The sequence below is a fragment of the Rhinolophus sinicus genome, linkage group LG03 (assembly GCF_036562045.2).
Source record: "Rhinolophus sinicus isolate RSC01 linkage group LG03, ASM3656204v1, whole genome shotgun sequence".
Taxonomy (NCBI): Eukaryota; Metazoa; Chordata; class Mammalia; order Chiroptera; family Rhinolophidae; genus Rhinolophus; species Rhinolophus sinicus.
In genome coordinates this window covers 154126331-154151205 of record NC_133753.1, presented here as the reverse complement: position 1 = coordinate 154151205, position 24875 = coordinate 154126331, and the positions used below count along the sequence as shown (strand labels likewise).

At 37.1% G+C, this 24875-nt stretch overlaps 1 protein-coding gene across 1 annotated transcript in view; it reads right to left on the bottom strand.

The window, feature by feature from the left end:
• Positions 1 to 24875, bottom strand: part of MRPS27 (mitochondrial ribosomal protein S27) — a 74110-nt gene that overhangs the window by 32292 nt on the left and 16943 nt on the right. The window contains exon 4 of the mRNA XM_019728090.2: positions 23539 to 23597. Coding sequence (XP_019583649.2) covers positions 23539 to 23597 — 59 coding nt within the window. The remainder of the gene's footprint in view (positions 1 to 23538; positions 23598 to 24875) is intronic.

Here is a 24875-nt window from a genome sequence, read left to right as displayed (position 1 = left end):
AAGGCTAAGGCCTGCGGACTAACTGCCTTGGGTAGTAGAGAAGTAGGTAGGCATCAGACAGACCTCATTCCTACTTTATACCCCCAGGACACTGACTGTAAAACCTCAGGATCCTAGTCTGCAAAATGAGAATAAAAGCCGTACTCACTTTAGAGCACAACTCCGGGCTGACATGAGGACTGGGGAAGTAAGACACGTGAGCTGCTTAGTACAGTGGCTCACACACAGCTCTCTGAGATGGCCTGATGGAGCAGCCAGAACAGCCCCATGAAAGGGCCCTGCGTTCTATGCGAGCGCCTAGGACCAGGCTTCTATGTACACTCTTAGGACCACCTCCCTCCATACGGATGTGACTTCATAGTGCTGGGCACATGTGTGTAACAAATACCTGACTGCCATTGGCCAACTGCGATGGGAAACAGTAGGGAAACCATGGTCCGTAAGAGGATGAAGAGTCCCTTGCCCTCTTTCCTCTAGAGACAATCTCAAATGAGGGGCCGAAGGTGAAGCCGACGGGAGAACAGAGAGCCTTTTTACAATCACAAAGGCTCAAAGCCAGCCAGTGCCGCGGTGTGCCAGGCTGTCTGGTGACTGTGGCAGGGTTGCTGATCTTTACGATAGAAAAAGGTCCAGACAGGGAAAGGAAGTTGGGAGGAGACCTAGTGAGGAGTTGGTTTACCCGTCAGTGCTCTTCTGCCCTTGGACTGATTCTCACAAGCATGGCAAGGCAGGTTACAACACGACAGGGTCTACGCCAGAGTCCTCTGTCGGCTGAGTGCCCACCAGCCTCTGGCTGGAGTCAGCTGAGGGGTACGGACACCTGCTGAAGATAAACTGAACCACTCAAAGGGGCAGCTGCCACGGCTACACCAACAATTGGGGCTTCTTAATGCTCCAATGAGGTTATCGACACTGGAATAAGAGGCGTTATTCCAAGTAAGATTATCCTCTTAGCAAGGGACATTTAGCAAGAAAATCTTGCATTTCAGAAGTTAGAGATAAAATAATTTGGTTTGAATCATACTGAATGAAAGCCATTGTCATTTCCCTCCTGATCCTGGAATGTAGTATTATAAACAGATGTTTAGCAAGCTACATCAGACCTAGAGTTTCCACTATTATTCATAATGACACCATTTGCTATGACATCCGCTCAGTGACTATATGCATCTAATGATATCACATACATGTATATCTGTGTATATTTGATATATTCCATGCATTACAGAATTCTGCTGTACTTTTACAGGTTTATACATATACTCACACATCAGAAACGCTATCAAATGGATGATATGCCCCTCATATTTAAGAAGCAGAGCTACAGCCATTCCAAAACTCAAATATTTAAAAGTATTTTTAGAAGAATGAGTAAAATAAAATTTAAGGGAGGGATAGATAGGAGAAAAGACCCATGCTAACTCAGTGGAAAGGCATCCTATTATAAGAGTATTGTAGAGCTGGAAAGAAGCTCTTCAAATTATCCATTCAACCCCTTCACTTCTTCATTATACAAAAGTGAGTTTGAAATGATTATGCAAACTTGGCAAGAGCTCTTTGACAACTTCATTATGTAAATTATGTTATTTGAGCCTTAACGTATTGCCCGTTGTCTTTCCTCCCAGCCACCCAGTCATTTCGCACTGTAGTGGGTGTGACCACAGAAACATATGGTGGGGCAGAGTAGAAGCAGTTCAGAAAGAAGCCTCACTGAGGAGGGGGGATTATTCCATGCGCTGATTTCAGGTATTTGCCTAAGTGATCTTCAAAACAATCAGTCGTTAGAATGTGCTCATTCTCTTATAAAATGTCCACCAGTGCTGTACTCAGCTCCTCTATGCTGATTCATGCTGTTACCAGACCTCAAGACTAAGATGGAAACATTATGAGACTCCTTAAAGCCTAATGCATTCCTCCATCGATCATCAGAGGATATTGCTACTCTTATAAGACGGTGTAGTGTGTTCCTGTAGAGAACAATTAGACATGCCATTCTTGGTAAACCCAGGATTGAAGGCAGTCGCTAAGATGATTGCCTAAATACGAATGTAAGAATAAGCACAGTGGCTGTGCAGTTATGTATGTCAGTTACATACCATAGGATGTAGGAAGGAAAATCACCGATAAGGTTTCCCAGGTACTTGAAGGTTCAGCTCTGATTCCTTCCCCTCCCCCAACTCTGTTTACAATTGTCATGATTTTTGGTAGAAGTCTTATGTAACTGTACCTTATTACAAATAGCTACGTACCTTTGGGAAAGTCTTTTACTCCTTCTCTGTTTATAGTTTCCATCTGCAAATAAGATTTTGAACAGCTCCAATGGATTACGAATCTACAATATGACCTGGCCTTTGGAGGTCCACAAATGCTTAGACTATATTTCTCTCCCTACGCTACAATGACTGTAGACTTTTTGTCCTCCCTGACTGATGTCTTCTTTCTCTTCGCTCACTATGGGCTGCTACAGAGAAACTCCCCCCTATGCCTGTGACATTCAGAATCAATTGAATCAATTGAATCTGCCTGGTGGTGGTAGCTCCATTGCTCCTGTGGAGATTCATGTGCATGGGTTTTACAGACAGTCTGTTTCAGGAGACTAAAACTTCATATTCCAGGCCATGATGGGGAGAAAGAATAAGCATCAAATTTTTATGACACTCCAAATGTATTACAATTTCACTATTGTTATTATTTATTAAGTGTGAATTGGAGTGGTGGTAATAAAGAGAGTTTAGAAATATCTGTCTCAGTTGAGATGGGATTTTGTGATTATATACAGTAGCAGAAGCCACTGCTTCTCTACCCAAGCATTTGATCAAGACATGGAGTCCCTGCCATCAAAACACTACAAAGATCAAGAGTCCACAACAAAGACAGACGACATCAAAGAACTCTGACCAGAGAGGCTGCTAGACGGCCCACGCACTGAGTGAAGGTACCTGCTATTCCATATGCACTGATGTCTAACGTGTCAGATAAAGAAGCCTACTATGTCGTCTAACTTTTGTTTTTAGAGGCTTATCAAGCGGAGGGAGTCCATACATTTTGTGCTTTCTATGCTCTGGGCTGAATATGAACCACTTTGTCATCATGATTTCAAGGCCTAAGAAAGACCTTGGGTGGAAATGTAGGTAACAAAAAAACTTAGCTGTAGGTAACTATTGAATCTACATCTCCAGCCTAAATATCTCCTCCGGCTACAGAACCATATACTCAATTGCCTCCTAGACACCTCCACTTGGACCTCACACAGGCTCTTCAAACACCATATTCATAACCAAGCATATTATATCTACTTTACTTCTCACCCTCCCTCTCTCAACCATGGTTCCTCAATTTTCTGTATTCTTGATCCCCAGTGTCCAAGACCACTGACGATTACTAGGATCGCCTTACCCGGAAAACTCTGCTCTGAATTCTACTAACCAGACCTCCTGAACATCTATCTGTTAATCTCTGTCTACCCAGTTTAAAATTCTAATTCCCCCAGTAGCTTCTTTACAAACTTCCTTTGAAAACCTTCTTCTAAGTTGCAAGAAACTGTTTTTTCTGATATAACTGTAATTTTCATGTAAATTTAATCATTATAGAAAAGTACAGAGAAGGAAAAAATTACTTGAATTTTTACCACCCAAAGCTAGTTTTCCATTGTTTATTTAACTAATCCTCTAGTGATTTAACTAATCCCCTAATGATGGGCACATTTCACTAGTATAAACAAATACAGTTAGTTTTCTCGAGCAATGTACCATGTTTCCCCGAAAATAAGACCACGCCAGACAATCAGCTCTAATGCATCTTTTGGAGCAAAAATTAATATAAGACCCCATCTTATTTTACTGTAAGACCAGGTATAATATAATATAATATGATATGATATATGCTATGCTATGCTATGATATAATATAATACCGGGTATTATATTAATTTTTGCTCCAAAAGACACATTAGAGCCGACTGTCCAGCTAGGTCTTATTTTTGGGGAAACACGATACATATTTCTCCTTAGAATAAATTCTTTCAAAAAATACTAATTTAAGTTCCTACTGGTTTGCTCAGAATGTCTGTTGCCATGAAAACGGGTATTGGTAAACTTTTAATCTTCCTCAATAGGATAAGCAAAAACCACTTCATCTGGTTATTATTTTTTTACATATTCTATTTAGTGGTAAGGCTGAACATCTTTTCATATGCTTACGGTCTATTTGCCTTCTTTGTTTTTTTCTATTGAATGTTTGTCTTTCTATTATTGATAGTTTAGAACTCATTTTTAGGGCCCTTTGCTAATTATCAAGTTTTATCAGACAAGGTTTACTCAGAATGCAGATAAGCTCACAATCTGATAATACCATAAAGCTAGGCTACATGTGACCAATGTCCCTGAGTGATATAAACTAAGTGCTACTAGGGTGCGGGTCAGGGGGTCATTGCTGGCTGGAGTGACCGGAAATGGTATCATGGCGTCTGGGCACTTAAGATCTAGCAGACTTTATAAAGGAAAGGAATGAATCCCCAGAGCAACAGCAGGGCCCAGTTTACAGAGGAAATACAATCAATATGTGTTGAGCAAAACTGAATGAGCCAGGAAAGATAACTGCATAAATGTAGGGTTTATGTTAGGGAGTAGTGCTATCTGCCTGGAAAATTAGGTTGGAACCAAATTATATAAACCGTCTGGGTTATCCTTGATATATGTGGTATTAAGAACAGGACTGAGCGTTAGGAGATGGGAAGGCTGGATAATCATTTTATTGCTCTTCTAACTTCTAATCTAGTAAATGATAGTGGACTTACTGATGACCGTCAGAACATATAAGTCACACAGCTTTATCACCTCAATAAAGTTTTCGTGGACAGATGTCTCACACAGTTATAAAATAAGTGAATGATGAAGTTCACATCTCTATTTTACAACTGGGAATTGTAAATCCAAGGAGCCATGAATATAACTTGTAAAGCACAAGTAATATTAGTGTCTTGATTGAAGAAAGGAGCCTGGTTCTGTTATGAAAACCAAGAATATGACTTCAAGCAGACCTATGACATCACTGAATTTAAGGTCAAATTCCCTATTTTAAACTAATAATTAGACTTTCAAAAGGAAAGAGGATACTGATTTGAAATTTGTTAATAATATTCTCTCTTCTTTGAAGTTTGCTATAAAGAAAATTTGAATATGGACACTAGAAACGAAAATGGAAAACAGGTTAGAGCTTGACCTGGGCTGATACTCCATAGGATAGAGAAGGAGAAGATTCAAGAATGTGGAGGGAGAAACAACAGGCCCTGGTGGAATAGATAAAAAGAATGAAGCAAAGGTGCTGGGGTATTAAAAGTGAATCATGAAGAACAACAGAAAGGGTGTAAAGATTAAGTAGGGTGCCAGATGGGTGCTGGACTTATCAGTGGGAATCATAGACTGTGTAGATGCCTGACCACTGCGCTATACACCTGAAGCTGATGTAGAATACTGAGTGTCAACTACAATTAAACGTGTGTGTGTGTGTGTGTGTAGTCATAGGGTGTAAAGTACAGCATAGGGAATATACTCAATGATATTGTAACGGCTATATATGGAGTCAGGGGGGTAGTAGATTGTGGGAAGATTATCCCTTTGTGAGGGGTATAAATGTCTATTACTTTGCTTTGTATACCTGAAACTAATAGAATACAAAATTAAAAAAAAAAAAAAAAAAGAAAGTGGTATCAATTTGAGAGAGTAGGTACAGAAGGTACCAAAAAAATGTATACACATTTTAAGAAAGGAAAAACCTGAATTAAAATTGTAATATTCAATATATACTGATAACAAAAGATGTAGACAAGTCATGTGTATACATTTTTTTGGCACTGCTGGTATATCCCCCTATGTAGTAGTTCCTTTATTCTCACAGAATTGAAAAGAAATGGGGTCTGAAAACATCGGATATCCACACTGCTCCTCCTAGTTCTAAGACTCACATCTCCTGTGTCTGACCCACTCCTAACATGTCACGGAAGTGGGTGTCTGTATCAGCTTCCTTCAAGTATCACGAGATGTAGTGCACACATGACTGCCCTAACTCAGTAAAGGAGCTCAACACCAACCTTCGCAAGGCCTGAATTTGAATGTAAGTGATGTCCCCAAAGTGACACTGTGCTTTTTCATGCCCTGTGTAGCTGCTGACAACTCAATTCCTAGCCACAGACAGAGAAATGACATGGAAAATGTTATTGAACTACAGGAAAAGCAGCAAATACAGAAGGAGCCAGAAATGTGCTATGTGTTACCATTAGGTTCATGAACCTTTCCTCAAAATAAAAAATATGCTTAATTTTATGACAAACGGGCCCCCAAACCTTTCCAAAGTGGGGCTTAGGACTCTAGGGAAAGCCACCCAGACAGCAGTGCCCATTTGTAGCTATAGAATGCTGTAAGCTTTCCAGAGCATTTCCACAGGTATGAGCTGAGTGATTCCTATGCCACTTAATATCTTGAAGGATGAGAAAACTGAGGTCAGCAAGGCTGTGACCTGACGAGTAGTAGACTCTAATAATTTTGGTAGCGCCACATGGAACTTCCAATCCAGTCCTGGCTTACTGTTAACCACATTTCTCTAGACTGATACTTTGTTTCACAATGAGATTAACTTGAAACTGCCTAAAAAATGTATCCAACTTTGCTCATTAAATGGGTTCAAACAATGCATGAACAGAGGAAGACAAAGTGTATGCAGTCAGGATTTTAAACGGCATTAATTTGCTCATAGACTTCATTCTATCATTCATTTAACAAATAGTGAATGAGGCTCAGCTATGTTCCAGGCATGGATAAGTGCTGGGAATTCAAAATCGAATCAGATATAATCATTATCCTCAAAAAGTTCACTTTAGATTGGTAGTTCTCCAGAAATACATTTTGTCCAAAGTCAAAATGCCTACAGTCAAAATCAAATTTACTGCTGCCAAAAACGTAGATATCAAAACAAATGAAAAAGAATCAGTACTATCTTGCCGTAATAAGATATCAAGACCTTTAAAAAATAAAAATGTGTGGTCAGATGCTGCTTTCCAGATAAATATCCAGGTGAACTATGTGAATCACTACAAAATACTTGGCCAAAAAGATCTGAGAGTAGAGTCCAAATGATTACTATCTGCAAAGAAAGGTAATACGAGGCAATAAAAATAGAGAGAGAGAAAGGAACAAACCATCCAGAGGCATTATAAACTCCCTTCACAGTGACTTCCAACCCCAAGAAACATGGACACCAAAACCAGCCTCAGCAGTTTTCTTGCTTGGTTTCAAATCTATATCCTAGAGCTGAAAGCTAACTTTGTTTCTAAGGTAGGGAATGATCACCCTAAGAGAAAAATCTAAAATTCAACTCTTTGAAATATAATAAAATTTCGGAATCGTAAACATGACAAACTTAATTTATCATAGGACTATATATATCTCAAAATCATTTTCCTTCAACCTTCTAAAAGCCCAGAGGCTTACAGACTTCTACTAACAAACCAAAACAAATACTAGGCAACTTTTGCTTTTGTCCTTAAAAAGATATTGTTCTCTTTGCAGCATGAGTGTTTCTGAACAGGAAGTACAATGTTTTGGCACGACTAAGGAAGATAGATATGAACATGCCAAAAATATGAACATATACTTTGAGGAGGATGAAACACATCACTACAATTTCATGATGATTTAAATTTAACTGAACTGGATGTTTGTGGAGCTGACAATAATGCTTTTCTGAGATTGGGTGATATGGGAAATAAGTGTTTTCAGACTTGGAGGAAGGAGTCCGAACCTCAAAATGCCTAGGATCAGGGCCCTCTGCCATCGCTCACTAGCTTTTTGGCCTTGGAAAAGCTTCCTCTCTGGTTTACTTCCTTTATCGGTAAAAGAAGGGCAAAACAACATCTGCCCTTTCAATTCTGCAGGCTGTTACATGAGGATGATAATAAAAAATGAGATGACATGTACTTTTGTATAGATACTAGTAATTATTATAGTTTGACCTTTATCTTGATGACCCACAACGTCATTCCAATTGATGGGTGGCCAACTGGACTTTTGAGAGGTTTATTTGCTCTCACCCCATCTAACTGAGCATTCCCAAAGGCAGGGAGTTGGTGTGAACAGCCATTTGTACTTCTACTTAAGGAAGCACATTATTGAATGATGTAATTAACCAGCTCTGGGAGGGACTAGCAGCTCAGATGGGAAGGAGGAGGCAAGGGAAGGAATATGCATTTGGCTTTCCTTGCAATTCTTTCACTGACTACATTATTTGTATGGTGCACTACAATTCAAGATTGTTACGTACAGGTCTGCATGGTTAAGTGGTTCATTTTGAGCACTGACCAAATGTGTGAACAGGGATTAAAATCAGCCTCAGGAACTATATAATCAGGTATAAGGTTACATCTTTCAGAAAAAGGTACTTTCCCCCTAAATCATCTGTCTAGAAAAGGCAGTTTTTTTCTTATTTGCACAAAGATGCCCTCCAGGCTATTTGAGGTCCTGGTCACGTGTGAGACTTCGAACCATCACTGGAGCCTCCCCACTAGGGAGAAAAAGGAGGGAATGCATATTTAAATAATGCATTTGGGAAGTATTTCTACCAATGAATGAGGTAAACATATGAGAAAGGAGGGCAATGGAAATTGAGCAAAGAGACAGAACTATGGCCTTTTCCCTGAAATAAAACATATTAGAAAGCTACAATAATTAAAACAAGGGTGATGCTACTGGATGAAAAGGCAGATCAGTGGAACTGTGCAGAAGTTCTGAGAGAGACCCAAACACAAACAAGGAATTAGTATATGGTAAGGGAGCATATCATATCAGTGGGCAAAAGATGGGTTATTCAATAAATGACATTAGGACAACTGAGTAGCCATTTATTTTATGCATGTATAGGAGTATATGTATGAATAAATCTGTACCTCATATAATTAAACCAAAATGAACTCCAGATGAATTGTATATTTAAATGTTAAAAACAAAAGCATACATTCACTAGAGGAAAATACGGCAAAATTTCTTGGGATGGAGAATGTCATTCTTAGTCTGATGCAAAAGACATAAAATAACAGACTGATAAACTCATTTACATAAAAAAATGAAAACATCTACATAGCAAAAACTATCATAAAGCAAAGTAACTTTAAAAAAAAAAGAAATGAGAAAAATATTTATCAATTTGAAGTTATTTACTAAACATTAAGAGATCTCCTACAAATCAATAATTGAAAGACCACAACCCAGTAGGAAGGACATAAGAAAGTTCACAGAAATATAAGTGATTCCTAACATTTAGTCACATGTTAAAGTCATCAATAATAAAACATACAAAATAAAACTACACCGAGAAGCCATATATCTGTTCTAAAATATTAATTTGTAATTTAAAAATCTTCTTAAGAAAACCCCAGGCTCAGATAACTTTACTGGTAAATACTATCAAACACTGAAGAAATAATATGTCTTATATAAAATTTCAGAAAATAAAGGAGGAAAGAGTTCACAATGCATTTTATAACATAACATAATCCTGTTACCAAAACCACATAAGGATGTTATAAGCAAAGACATTTAGACACTAGTATTACTGACAACATAGACACAAATATCAAATTAGCTTTATGAATACATTAAGAAAATCCATTCTTGGGACTGGACTTCATCCCAAGAATCCAAGACTGGATTAACATTTGAAAACTAATAAAAATAATTCAGTATAATAACCGAATAAAGGAGAAAATCCATATGATTGTATCTCTATTTGTAGAAAAAGTATTTAACAAAATTTGGCATCCATTCATGATAAAAACTCTTAGCAAACTAGAAATAAAGGGGAACTTTTTCAACCTGATAAAGATAATCTCTGAAGAACTGACAGATAACACCATTCTTAATGGTGAAATAAATATTAAACACTTTCTGCCTAAGACTGGGAACAAAACAAGGATGTCGTCCCCACTACTTCTATTCAATGCTGTATTAGAGGTGCTAGCTAGTGCAATAAGGCAAGAAGAAGGAATTAAAAGGCCTAAAATTTGTAAAGAAAGATGAAAATGCATTTCTATAGATAGACAACATAATCAGATATGTAGAAAACATTAAGGTATATACAAACAACTTCTAGAATGAGTGAATTTATCAAGGTCTCAAGATAGAGGGTCAAGATACAAAAATCAGTTGTACTTCTAGCAGCAAACAATTAGAAAATGAAATTTAGAAAAACAGCTTCAATTACATCAAAAACCATAAAGTACAATAAATTTAACAAGACTTGTAAGATGCCTACACTGAAATTTATAAAACATTGCTGAGAGAAGTGTAAAGAAGACCTAAAAAAAAAGTTAAATCATGTTCATGGATTTAAAGACTCAATATTTTATGACATCAAATTAAGATGTCAATTCTTAAACTGATCTATATATTTAACAAAATCCCAATCAGAATCCCAACAGGTCTATTTAATAGAAATTAGCCAATCTGATTCTAAAATGTGTATGAAAAGACAAAGGGCCTAAGCTAGAACAAAGTTGAAGGACTTACAGTATCTGGCTTCAAGACCTACAGTAATTAAGAGTGTGGTCCTGGCATTAGGCTAGATAGATCAATGGAAAAAGAATAAACAGAAACATCCACACAGAGAAAAAAATTAATGTCAACACTGACTCCATACACAAGAATTGGTTTGAGATATAAAATTAAATTGAGACATAACATCTAAACTGATAAAGTTTTAAAGAAGAAAAAGAAGAGCATTTATGTCCAAGGGGTAGGCAATAACCACTTAGGACACAGAAAACAATAATCATAAAATAAAAGACAGGTAAATTAGATTTCATCAAAATTAAAAATTTCTGCTCATCAAAACATGCCATTAAGAAACTAAATAGAATTAGCCATATATTAGAGGAGAAAATATCTGCAAAACAGATATATAACAAATACTGAGAATCAGATTTCTCACCATCAAAGAAGGGAATTACAAAAGAAGGGAAGGGTCAAAACTAAAATGAAACCTGAAGTGTTAGACTGAAACTAGAGGCACCAGCAAGATGGTTTAAAATATATATCCTAATGACAGGTAGATGGATGGAAGGATAGATGGATGGATGGATGGATGGATGGATGGATGGATGGATGGATAGATAGACTTTTCAAGCTCTGTCTGCTGAGAAAGCCTGGGAACAGTGACACCCCAATAGCAATGAGATTATGTGACATCCAGATTTTGATGTCTCAATATCATTCTCCTCTAAAAAGAACCAGGTCTCTTTGGAAAAATGGCTGATTCCAGGGCTGGGGCAGGTAAAGTGTAAGATGAGACTAAAACATATTTTGATGCTAGAAAATAAGAAAATGCTTGAAGAATGCTGGGGACAGATCAAAACAATGCAAAAGACAGGGTCTCCTACTGTCCAAATCTGGGACATTTTGAGTATCAAAAGAGTAATGGATTATAATTTACTGAGTAAAATAAAGTCATGAGTCCTTATGGTAGAAATAAATGAATAAATAAACGAGGAGAAAGAACAAGTTCTTTATTACAGTAGAATACTAACTAAAATACAGAAGGGATGATGCAGTTAGAAAATCATCAAAGGATGCCAATATTAGTGGGTGAAAATTTGATGAGAAACAGGATATTTCTTCATCTCAAAATATTTCTCCACACATTACTTACTAATTATAAAGGGGAAAATAGTAAATTTAGAGTGGATAAACCAGCTTAGTAAAGTGATCAAAATTAATATCAATATAAGAACAAACTATCAACACATACTTCCTTATAATGACGCACTGGGAAGAACACATCACTTCTATGGTACTCCTGCCCACAAACTCCTTCCTTCCTAGGAAATATCTGAGAAACATAAACTGAGGGACATCCTACAGAATAACTGGGCTGTACTCTTCAAAAAGGTCAAGGTCAAGGAATGCACACACACACACACACACACACACACACACACACGCTGAGGAGCTGTTTCTAAATGAAAGGAGACTAAAGGGACAGGACAACTGAGCATAATGTGTGATCCTGGTCTGGATCCTAGACCAGGAAAAAAAATATATCCATAAAGAACATCAATGAGGCAACAGACAAAATTTGAATATGGACTGTGTATTATAGTATTGTACTACTGCTAAGATTTCTGATCTTAATCATTGTATAGTACTTATGTATGAGAAATGCCTAAATAAAAGGTCAAATTATTAGTATCAATAAAAAATATCTATGTAAGTTGGGTGTTTATCAGTTAACAAGGTCATCTTTCTTATTCTGGAACCTGTGTGAAAAAGGAGCTCATGCCAGCCATCTGCTGTCATCCAGCATTTGTTACAGGACTGATAAAAATGACATCCATGCTCATCCTGGGATATGAAATAGACATCCAACTGATTGTTCCTCCTCAAGCTACAAGTTCCAAAATCAGACAGCTCAGGAGTTAAAGCTTTATTTTTAGTCTTTACTTTTTTTCCCTTAAAACAAAACAAAACAAAACAAAACAAAACAAAACAGTAAGGATGAATGAAATGATACATTGGGATTTTCCCCTCCAACAATGGTAAGAACAGGGGAGTAGGTGAGGGTATAGACTAAGAGCTGGCAAACTAGGGCCTGAGGGCCACATCCAACCCTCAGCAGGGGTTTTTGGACAGCTTGTTAGCTAAGAATTGTTTTTACCTTTGTAGATGGTTGTATTTTTGGCCATTTTGTTTTTTTATTCTGTGAATTGTTCGTTCATATTCCTTACCCATTTTTTTATTGGATTATCTTCTCTTATTGATCTATAGATGTATTCTAGATACTAATCTTTGTCAGTTACATTCATGGCAAATCTTTCCCTTGCCTTTGGCTTGTCTTTTAATTTGTCAATGGTGTCTTTTGCGGTCTAGAACTTTTTAATTTTAATGCATTAAAATTTATGAATCTCATGTTATTTTTTTGTGTCTTGTTCAAAACAATCCTTCATATGTCATACAAATATAAATACTCTCCTATTATTTCTTTCTAAAAGTTTTATGTTTTTGATTTCCATTTACGTTTTTAATCTATGTTTGCAAATGTGTTTTCAGGTACAAATTAATATTTTTTTTCCATATAGATAATCAATTGTCCAAGCACCATTTATTAACAAATCCATTCTTTCCCCGTTGATGTGTAAAACATCTTAAGTTGTGTATAGATTCATTTCTGGGCTCTATCTATTCATTTCTGGGCTCTAGCTATTCTGTTCCACTAGTCTGTTTGTCTAAGCCAACATTTCATTTTATTTATTGTAGCTTTCTAAGTCTTGTTATCTATCTGGTAAACCAACCACTTTATCTTAGTCTTCTTAAAACTGACTTAGCTATTCTTGGACACTTACTCTTTCATTTGAATTTTACAATCATCTTCTCAGATTCCACAAAAAAATTCTGCGGAGATTTTGGTTGGAATTACATTGAATTTATAGATGAAATCTGAGAGTTAGTGTCAAGTAGTTTAAAACAAACAAAATGGAAATGTGTAGTAAAAAACCTGGCAGGAAACATACTAAAAAGCGAGTGATGTTTCTTTTATATGTTGAAAAAAAAAGCATGTAGTTACTTTTTTCATAAGCAAGAAATAATTTTAAAAATGTAGAAAAATCTGTATATTCTAACCTAGCCTGCAGGACCCTAGCAATCAGCCCAGTTCTCCATATAACAACAGGCGACACAAAAGCAGCTATTCCTCCGTTTCCATAGCTGGGAATAAGCCAATAAATTAAAATAAATAGTGGGGAATGCTGACAACATTGAACATCTTTAGCCATTCTGAACTGCTCTTGTATACTCCAGATATCAGAGCTAAAAGCAGTGAAAACGGTCCCTCAATTTCTATTTCAACTGTTTAAATGTTTTCCTGTCATGCTCCTAGCCCTCAGAACAGACCTCTCTTTTTATGTCTAATCTGGATTTTGATTGCTGATTCAATAACATCTTATCGGAGACCAGTTTGGGTGCAGGTTGTTCCTAACCAGTAATCACTTGCGGCTTTTCCCTTCTCCGCAGATGGGAAGCACATGACTTTCTGCTGCCCTCTTCTGGTGTTTGGCTGCTGTAAGCCTAGCAATAGGAGTATACACATGAGACCTTCAATTGGCTGTCTTGTAGGCAGCTTCCTCCAAAATGTGATATCCTTTCCATCTGGGTGGTGACCTTTTAGTGTTCATAAGCATCTATTTCTCTCTGTCCTTGAGTCCTGATAATCTTTGTACCTTGATGACCTTGGGGAGGGGGTGGTGAAGACAATTGGCGACTATTAGTCTTAGAAAACAAAACTGGAGTTCAAAATACATTTTTCTCTAAGGAGAGAAATATGGGGAAGGAATAGTCCTTGTTTTTCAACATGTTACAATTTAGTATTGCCAACATTAAAGCTAAAATGTATTGAGCATTGACCTTCGTCCCAAGACTGTTTTAAGGGCCTTACAACGTATTAATTTCTTGAAGTCACAAAACTATGCTAAAGCACAGGCACTGTTTTAATCCCCATTTTTGGAAACTGAGGGGCAGAGAATACAAGTAACTAAATCACACAGCTAATAGATGGCATATCTAGGGTTCAAATCTTTGCAAGTTGGCTCCAGAGGCTGTGATCTTAACTACTATAATGTACTGCTTATCAAGAAAAAAAATAAAAATAAGAAACATGTTTTTGATTAGTCAAAAGACAAAACAAAGTAAGTAAGCACCCTTGAATAGATAAAAGACAATTTCACAGAAGGGGTCAGAGAGATCACATTTAAATAGTGAAAATCAAGGCAAGTTTATGGCTATACGGAATTTGGGACAGGCCTTATGAGACAGGTTGTATTCTATTAGAAGGAGATGGGGGGATGGGAGGGGGTCGGAAGGGGGCGGATAGGCAAAGATAAGAAAGTATAGGGCACACTCAGAGAACAGTAGTGCACTATGGCTGGTGTCTCAAGGTGTTGTATTTAAGTGTGCTATGCATGTTAATTAACTGTTATTACCTGCTATTAAGTCAGCAAATGGAGAATTGTAATAATCTATATGTATGAGATCCACAAAGCTCTCATTTTAACCAATAATTTCAGTGTTCTTCCTATCAAAACTCTGCTTGGGCTTTTATCAATGGAGACTAATGACCAATTTGAGTTTCACCTCTTGGTAGCATCCATCACTGAGATGGGTAACAGCCCGTATGTAATAAATACATTGCTCAGATGCTGTAATGGGCTTGCTTATTACTATTAGCTATGAAACTGGTGATACCATTTGTCTTAAAATCAGCATTGCTATTAAAAAAGAACAGAATAGTCCTCAAAAATATAAAATACGTCTGGTGAAAACAAACATAACTGGAAATCTATCTTGGAAATGATAGCAGCCAAGACCACTAAAGAGAATTCACATCAAATACTTCTAGCTCCTCAAATGTCCTCTTGCCTAGACACACAGCATCTGGAAATACTCAGGAATTTATTTGCCACTGGCCTCAAAACTCACAATGCAATCAATGGAAACTTCTCTTCCCACAAATCTCTTCTTCAAGCTTCTGTTTATCTACTCATCTCTCCCTTAAAATATAGCACCAGTTCCTGAAAAGATCTCTTATCTTGAAATAAACAGCTTTACATGCAAAACCTTACTGAAGTCTCTTTAATAAATATATTTAGTTATGCCTTCTGCTCTGTCCTACAGCTGTAATTCCTGGTACCTTGATTATGATTTCACAGGTATGGAAATAGCCAGTAAAAAGATTTCTAGATCAAAGGACTTCACACTGTGGAAAAAGACAACTTGGGATATATCTCTTTATATGAAACTGTCTTTTTTTAGGTTTAATCCACAAAGGGTTCTGCAGCTATTAGATCTATTTAGGCTCCTTTTAAATCCCACGTCTGGTAACATCTATTAGTTTTCCTTTTGATATTCATAATTAATGTGGCTGAAACTTCAATTCCACTGTTTAAGTAAATAAAGTTCTGAGTGAGAAACTAAACAATGACCAGAAATGCATGCTTTCAAAGTTGAGGTTATAAAGTCTAGCTTCTATATCAATCAGATTGAGAAACACAGAATTTTAGATAGGTAAGGCGCCTTGGGAGGCATCGAATGTCATTGGCTCATCTAGGAAGCTGATGTCCAGAGAGTTTATTAACTAGTTCCAAGTTACAGATCAAAGTGGGAACTCAACTGGTCCAAAAACCCAGGTCACCTGACTCCTTCCTCCCATCCTGATTCTTCACGGTCTTTTCAGCACTTAGAAAAAAAAAAGATTATGTATTTTTACCGTTGAATCTCTGGATATTCTAGTTTTTTTTTCTGGGTTTGATTAATTTCGTGTTGCTTAGTTATGAGTTATTTCTGTATTCATTGAGTCTGTATCTTCTGGTTTATTCCCTAGACTGCCCTAGGAAAAAGAACCGTCCCAGAGAGACACACTGGTCAAGCTGATGAACCTCTGAACTTGAAAGCAGGTATGCATCCTGAGGAAGCTTGGACTTGTCGAATGGCTCTAAGAAAACTGCTTAGTCTTCCCAGGTCTAAATTCCAGATTCTGAACATTGTTAGGACTTCAGGATGACATAGTCTAAAATTTCCCAGCAGGTGCCAGGACACCAGGAAGACCCTAATGTCGGTCTGTTTCGGCAGCTGTTCTTTCTCCAAGATCTGGACAGTGCCTCTCAAACAGTTCAAGTGTGGTCAGTTGGCATAAAACATGATGCAGCAAACTTAGCAATAAATCTGTATGTGGATAATGAAAATGCAAAAGAAAAACCCACACTCTGCTGTCTTCTAAATCTGCTTCCAATTTATTACTTCTATCAACAGACTAGCCATTTTCTCATTAACTGAGGTTCAATTTGCAGTTCATTTTGGACCCTCCTTGTTTTGTCTTTATATTCAAGCTGTCATTAATCCTGTTGATTTATTTTCCCCTCCTATGTGCAAAAGATTTCTCTCTTCATTTCCCTGTCAATTACCACAGGTCAGGCCTTTCAGCACCTTATGCATACACAATTTCCCTCTAACACTCACCCCCTTTTCAATCCAAAATTTACAATAATGAATATTTCTGAAATATTTTTAGTATGATATGTACTTCTCAAAAAATCTACAATGACTAGCTTGTGGATCTTTTAAAAAAATATTTTTTGAATAAGTACTATATACACCCATGATATAAAATTCAAGAGGTACAAGAGAGAATTCCATGGAAAGTCACCCAGGTCTCTTCCCCTAAAGAAAACAATGTTAATTGTTTTTTTGTGTATGTATCATTCCAGAGACAGTCTATGCAAATACACACACACACACACACACATGCACGCATGCACGTGTATCAAAGCACATATACACATATGTACATATACACAGAAACAACAGTGATAATGTAACACAAAAGTTCTGTACCTTGTTTTTTTCACTTAACGCATTTTATAACTTGTTCCATATGAAATACAAATAAAGCTGCCTTATTCTTCACTACAGAGTATTCCTCTGTACGGCTGTACAGTAATTAACTTAGCCAGGCCTCAAACGATGACCATAATTTTAACTTTTTTGTAACGAATATTATTTCACATGTGCATGAGTATATCCGGAGGCTAAATTCTTAGAGATGAAATGATTGCGTCAAAGGGTATGTGCATTTGTAATTTTGATAGATGTTGCCAAAGTTCTCTCTGTAGAAGAGACCAATTTACATGTCTACTAGCAACGTATGATAACGACAGATTTTAAACTCTCCTTTCTCCCCTGCCTACATGCCATTCCTTCTATAAACTGCCTCCCTTATTGCTCACTGCTCCCCAATAGGTCCCAGTCTCCCTGGTAAGGACAGTTCCCTGTCAACACCTGTAACACCAGTTCTCACCCACTCTATTAACTCCACTTGTACTGCTTGTTCCATCTTGAACACTCACTCCTGTTTCTTCTATTTATCCAATCTTCAAGGCGCTCTCAAGTTCTACTTCTTTTATGACTGTTCGCTAATAATGACATGAATCCCTCTTCCAGCCTGCCCAAAGTATGTTTTCTCTAAAACACACATTTTGTTACATATAGTCAATTCACCGATTTATTGTATCTTGGGTTTGTGTTGATTTTCAGTTGTTCCCCGTAGTTAGTTATCTCCAACCAATTTATAATTTTTTAAATAAACGTCCTTCCTTTGAACATACCACAGTTCTGGCAAATTAGAAAATACTTCTCTTAACCTTTTGCTGGCTTCAGAACTTCCCTTATAAACAGAGCTGAGATTCATTGGTCTTATAGACATGAAATCTGTTTTCGTGGATGTTCATCTCAAATTCTGCCAGGGGAAGTTTAAATTTGCCTTCAAAGGAAAACATGATTACTGACTTTCATAAAGTGGGAGCTCAAGCGAAAACAGTGGATCCAGTGTCAGATGGGTAACAGACTTATTGGGGTTATCACTTTGTGAGGTATACAAATGTCTAAGCACTGTTGTTTTGTACACCTTGAAGGTTATCCAACATGCCACCCATGACCGGGCTCCAGAACGACATCACAAGACCAGTGGGGAGAGAAGTGCAAAGTCTGAAGGATCGGAGGCTGAGGGTTCTCATCCTGTCACCACAAAGCTCCCATGAGCCTTTGCAATGCCCCTGACAACCTGCTATGCTCTAATGCAGAGCCATTAACAACAAGAAACTCTCCCAGGCCTGTAGTTAGGATCAGCAAATAGGAACTAAATAAAGCACTTGGCAACATAAAGTATGGAAGTGTTTCTAAAACATGCTTCAAGAGTCATTTACCGCCTCTTGGGATCTTACGCGTTTCTTAATAATGTTCATACATAATGAGACCTGGCAATATGCTAACAGAAAAAAATTAATTCCTTTTTATTGTTGTAATAGGCAAACAATCTCTATGCCCTCAAAGGAAAATCACTATTGCTTAAACTCATGAATGTTATTCTCTCATCAGCCCCCACCTCTGCTCTTTGTCTAGGCAGACACGGATGCTTACAGCATAGGCCTGGGGTAATGTGCTCACCTTCAGAATATTTTTGCTTATTGAAAAATGAAACTATTTTGGTCCTTCCTTTTTAGGCTGGCTGCCAACTAGGACCTGGAGACATGCAGGCTGCCATCTGCCTCACCCCAGCTGTTCCTGACCTGCCATCCGTCTCCAACCAGGGACGCCTGGTATCTGCCAGGTCACTTAAGCAACTGATGAAAGATGCTTTAGGCCAAGGTACAGTGTGGATGAACGTATTGACAGTCCACAGCCTGCAACGCAACCGTGACTTCCTCTCATTAATGAGTGTGGCAGGCCACTCTCCATGACAACACAGAGCTGTATTCTGAGAAAAACAGACCTTCCATGGAGCTCAGCAACAATCTTTTCTTCTTATGACAATTCAGCATTCCCCACATTTTTGCTAAAAACCAAAAGGCTGCTTTAAATAAATGTTATATTCTTAAAATAGAAAAGGTTATTATATATATGTTAGAAATTTCTATCACTTATCCTTCAGGAATGACCATTATGCTGGAGATGAAATGATCAGTTCTGATTATTATGCTCTGATAGTAAAAGGAACACATTTAATTTCATGCATCTCTAAACTGCCATGGTTCCAAAATGATTTGAAAGTCTAAAAAAGCCTTTCAAAATGTAATGTGCAAACATCCTCAGCGAAGAGGAGGCTACCACAGGAAAGAAGGAATGTTTATGGCTTGAGTTTGCATTTTATTAATGCAATAATCAAATACTTATATAGAATTGTTAAAGCTTGTTATAACCATGAAAATAATGGCTTTTACGAATGCCACAATTTTACCATGAAATGCAGTCTTATCTCCTGAAAAGGGAAACACAAAAGCTGCCTCAGGGCTCACTTGTCTGCGTGTGGGCAGCACACATGGAACTGGGAGGTGCTGAGCTCAGAACTACTGACTAGATGGCCAGGAAAGTGATGCTCTCCACTAAACGATCAAGGAAAACTCCAGATAAGCTTTATATAAAATAACATTGACCTTAAGCTGACGGACCCCAAAAAGGGATCCCTTGTGGAGAAAAAGCTAAAATCATGGTCCTTAGAAAACAAACAGTAACCCACAGACTACAAGATATGGGATTTCCTATCCCTTAATTTTAATTTTCTACTTTCCCACACTCCCAACCATAGCTATACATATTTTATGAAGTTCCTGTATCAGGTCTTTCTTATCTCATTTTTCAAATGTTTTCATTCTCTTATTTTAATCATGTTTTATTTTGTTACAGCCCAATAGTTCATAGCATACCTCAATTTGTTTCTTAGCTTTCATATTTTGTGTATTTTACTTCAATTTAGCCTTTTTATTGTTTTAATCATTTTTACTCTTGGTTTATTTTCCCTTTAGATTGTGTAGAGTATTATCAGGGTGGTTTTTTAAAATTTTTTATTGTCAACCTATATAGTTTCTGGCATTAACTGCCTTAATCATCTTTAGTTTACATTATTCTTTTGTTTAGAGATCATTTCCCTTTCTTTAATGTTACCATGTTTTGTTTCCACGTGGCAGGACAGATGCTGAACACGGGGTTGTGGGCCCCCAGAGTACAGCCCACAGCCCAGCAGTGGTGGTTAGATATTTGCTTTCCCTCCCACTGTCTAAATAGCAGCCTTTCTAACTCTCCTTAAAAGATCCCTGGGACTCTTTAATGGTGAAGCCCCCAGACTTTTAAACCCGTGTACTTCAGGAGATTCAAAGGCTGGAATTCTCTCCTGGGATGACAGGGTAATAACAAGCTGGCGTGTGCTAGCGGCATCCTGAACTGCTAGAACTGCTTACTTGTGCACCTGATATAATGGCAGAGGCTCAATTAGCTCTCCACGGGTCACTTGAGGTTTCCAAACTTCTTTGGCTCTAATGCTCTTTACATAGTCATCAGGGAGATCTGATCAGTAGAAGATGAGACGATGTAGTCGCTACACTCTGCTTGCAGTGTCTGACCTCTGCAGGCCAAGACAGGGAAAGAGTTCAGCCAATGACAGGGGTGGCAGCCAAAAGCCCTGCTGTGGGCCTTACCCTCAAGACAGTACTACTGGGGAAAGGAAAAATCCTCAAGGCAGATCAGCAAGGAGCTGTTAGTTACAGGATTAAGAAATTGCTTCTATATTTCCTCACCCTAGACTTGTGATTGTACATTCACTGAGATGTCTAAAGCCATCCCATGTGGGGGTGCTGGGCATGACGACCACGGCGTGCTGAAGACCTAGCTAATGAAAATACCACAGGCCCTTGGTGCTTTCAGGATTGACATTCTTGATTCCAATTAATGTAGATAAACTCCAAGAGACGATAACTGTAACTTTTACTTTTGCTAAGGCATTACTATGTTTTGTATGGTCCCTAAGGCTAGAAAGCTAGCTAATGAGTGAACACAAGCCAACCTCCATTATCTATCCCTGGATGCAGCTTTATGGAGTTATACCTAGTCTCATACACATCCAACAGTCATCTCATGAAGTCATAAAAATGTTTGTTTTTTTCCTTAAAAAAAAAAAAAACAAAGCTGGGAAAAAGAAAGCTGATTTTCTTGGCAATAGAAGGGGGAGAAGCAATACAACTAAAAAAGTGATAGGTCATAGTTAGAATATTAGTTTTGATTAAGCAAAGCATGGGATGTCAAATTAAATAGTGGCTCAGATTTAAAATGGACAAGAGTCTTTTATACGATCTATATGGAAACAAGCAATAGAGATTTTATGAAACTTGAAGCAAAACTCCAGGTCACACAAAACCGGATATCATATGAAGACTTAATCCTGGAAGTTCATGAAGGTAGGACTTAAATTTCTCAGCTACACTAATGTACGATGACCGTGAGGGACAGTGTCTAACTTATTCACCGCTCTATGCCCAGCACCTTGGACAGAGCCTGGATACATAATAGGCGCTCAGTAAATACTGTTGAACGTTGAATCACTGAAATCAATTATATGTTACAGAGCTATTTTCGAACATAAGTAAATTTGGGACTTCTTTCTTTCAAGACTATGGCACTGTGTTCCATGGGATGGAATTCTAAGAAATAGTTTCTATTTAGAAATTGAATTATTTTCTGCATTTTGCCATAAACAAAGCAAAAGATTGAGAACTAGGCAGATACCAAGCCCAAATACACCTTTCATTATAGACAAAAATAATTATCAAAGGCACCCCACAGTACCAAAGAACCACTAAAGGAAGACAGAGCTTGCTCTCATCAAGGGATCTATTTATGCTTATTTTAATGAAGAGTAGGAAGGCACTTGCGATTCTGATTTCAGGAACGAAAATATGAACTTAGGACATTGTTAAAGGCCATCTTAAATTTAAAATAAAGGTTTTAAAGCGTGTAATGTAATCTACTTGAGTTTTATATTTAAACAGAAAACACCAAAACAGTTGTAGAATTTACCCAAATAAAAAAGTAAGAATAAAAAGAAACCTCATTACTATTTTGAAAATCAAATAAAAGAAAATTGAATAAATTTCCATTATACAGAGAAACCTTTTAAAAATTCCCCCAGATGGAAGTAACTGAAACTTTCTTGATCAAAATAACGTAAGATCAAGTGGGACAGTCTAATGCAATGCTTACTGAAAACATTTTAAATTTCAATCTGAGTCTATTTTTGGAAACTAGGAATTGGAACAAATCATAAATCAGATTTTTAAAATCACAATAAGGAATCATAACAAAAAGGCAGTTATGAGGTACCCTTTTGACAGATATTTGATAGGTGAAATATTAAACAATAAGGATGAATTGTAATTTATTTGACCAGTCGCTTATTTAATAAGCTCTAGGTTGTTCCAGTCTTTTGCTACTATAGATGGTAATGTACTGAACATGCTTCTCTGTACACATGGGCGAATGTATCTGTAATTCACAGTGGGATGGCTCACAGCTGACAGAAAGAATGAAGTAAGTGTGGTAATATAGAAAACGTTTTAAAATATAGTCTTAATTAATTATAGGTGCCAAACAGTACAAAAACTGTATATATTCCATCTGAATAAAAAAAAGGAGAGAAGAGATAGATATATAATTTTTCACCTATCAGATTGACAGAAAAAGTCCAAAAGTGTGAAAATAGCCTTATTGGCCATCCTATAAAAACAGGGCTCTCTCATACACTGCTGCTGGGAATGTAAACTGGTAAAACCTCAATGAAATGCAATTTGGCAACAGCTATTGAAATTACAAAAGTATATACTTTTGAGAATTATGTGCAAAATTATACACGTATAAGGTTATTAATTATTACATTGTATACAATATAAAAAGAGAGCAAACAACCTAAAGATCCTTCAGTTGGGAACCAGTTTAAATAATATATTCATAGTATGGAATATGATGCCATTATAAAAAATGAGGAAGCTGTCTATATACTGATATGGAAAAATCTCCAAAACATAAACTTAAAAAGCAAGGTGCTGAACATTATATATAATATGTACCACCATTTGAATTAAAAAGTGGTATAAAACAGGAGAGTATAGAGCCAAATAAAATGGAAAACTTACTTGTAAAGATAATACTCTGCATGGTCTACCTCTTCTCGAGATGAAATGTTGTCCACAAACTAAAAGACAAAAAAAGAAACCTTTGGTTGAATATAAATTATGCCATATACTGGGCCTTATTCACACATTGACCTTAAAATAAACAAAACACCCATTTCTTTAGTGGAACAATGTTCATGTGGTGTGATGCCATCCTTGAAACCCCCTTATGCTGATGCAAATGAAGAATATTCAATGGCTTCCCTTTTTTCTTTCTACAGAACAACCTTGGTCAGAAAAACTGTGTGAAAACCAAACATGAACTTTACTCAGAACGAGAGAGATCCTCTTATTCTACAATTATACTACTACACTTACTACACTATTTATAACTAGCCATTCATATTTCCCTTTGTCTTTAAATCCAGATATTTTCTCTATATTCCAAGCTCCAAATACATGGGAATGTGTAGCGAAACGGCTAAAGTCTCTAATGGCAACAAAAATATGGTCCAAGTGATGAAAATCTAAATTTAGATAATTCAATCTTGGAACCAATTTTCCTACTCTGATTTAAGTTCTACTATGGACCTAGTCAACCTGTGACTCTTCTACCAAGTCTCCCCTCGAACCATAAAATCTGTGACTATGTTCCTTAATTCTAAACCAAATAAACAAACAGAAAGGGCTAGTCCAAAGATGGACCCTAAAGTAGAGACAAAGAAGCAAAAAAGATGGAGTAGGAGATAATGCATGTTGTGAATATAATTAAAACCTCATAAAGAGGGAGAGGAGAATAAAAGGGAAGAGACTTTCTTAAAAGGCCTCAGACTTTTGAATTTGATTTAGAAATCTCATTAAGGAGTGGATGAAATATGGGGCACACACAGGATCTGAAGTTGAGAGCTAACTCTCCTGATTGCTTGCTGTGTGGCATAAACAGATGGCATAGCCCCTCTGGTACTTAGTTGCTCCATCTGCATAAACAGAATAAAGGCACCTGCCCGGAAGAGTCTGAAGTTCCAATGAGAAATGTATGTGAAATGTCTTTAAACTCTTTGGTGCTGCCTAAACAAATATGAGGTATTATGGCAACAGAGATTTTTATCCATCATGCAAGGGATGAACCAGTGGTATTTAAGTTCCCCTTCAATCTGAAAATTATGAGTCTATAAAATTTATGTTATGACTTAAACTGCTGCCCTTCTAAAAGGAGCCTATCAAGAGGCAGAAAGAAAGGACCCAGACTAGGATGCTAGTTCCGTTCCTTTTCCTCTTCTAGATTTAACAATAACCTTGAATTTTATGGTGCCATTAATTTCTACAAAGAGCTTTCACAACTAAGATCTCATTTTAGC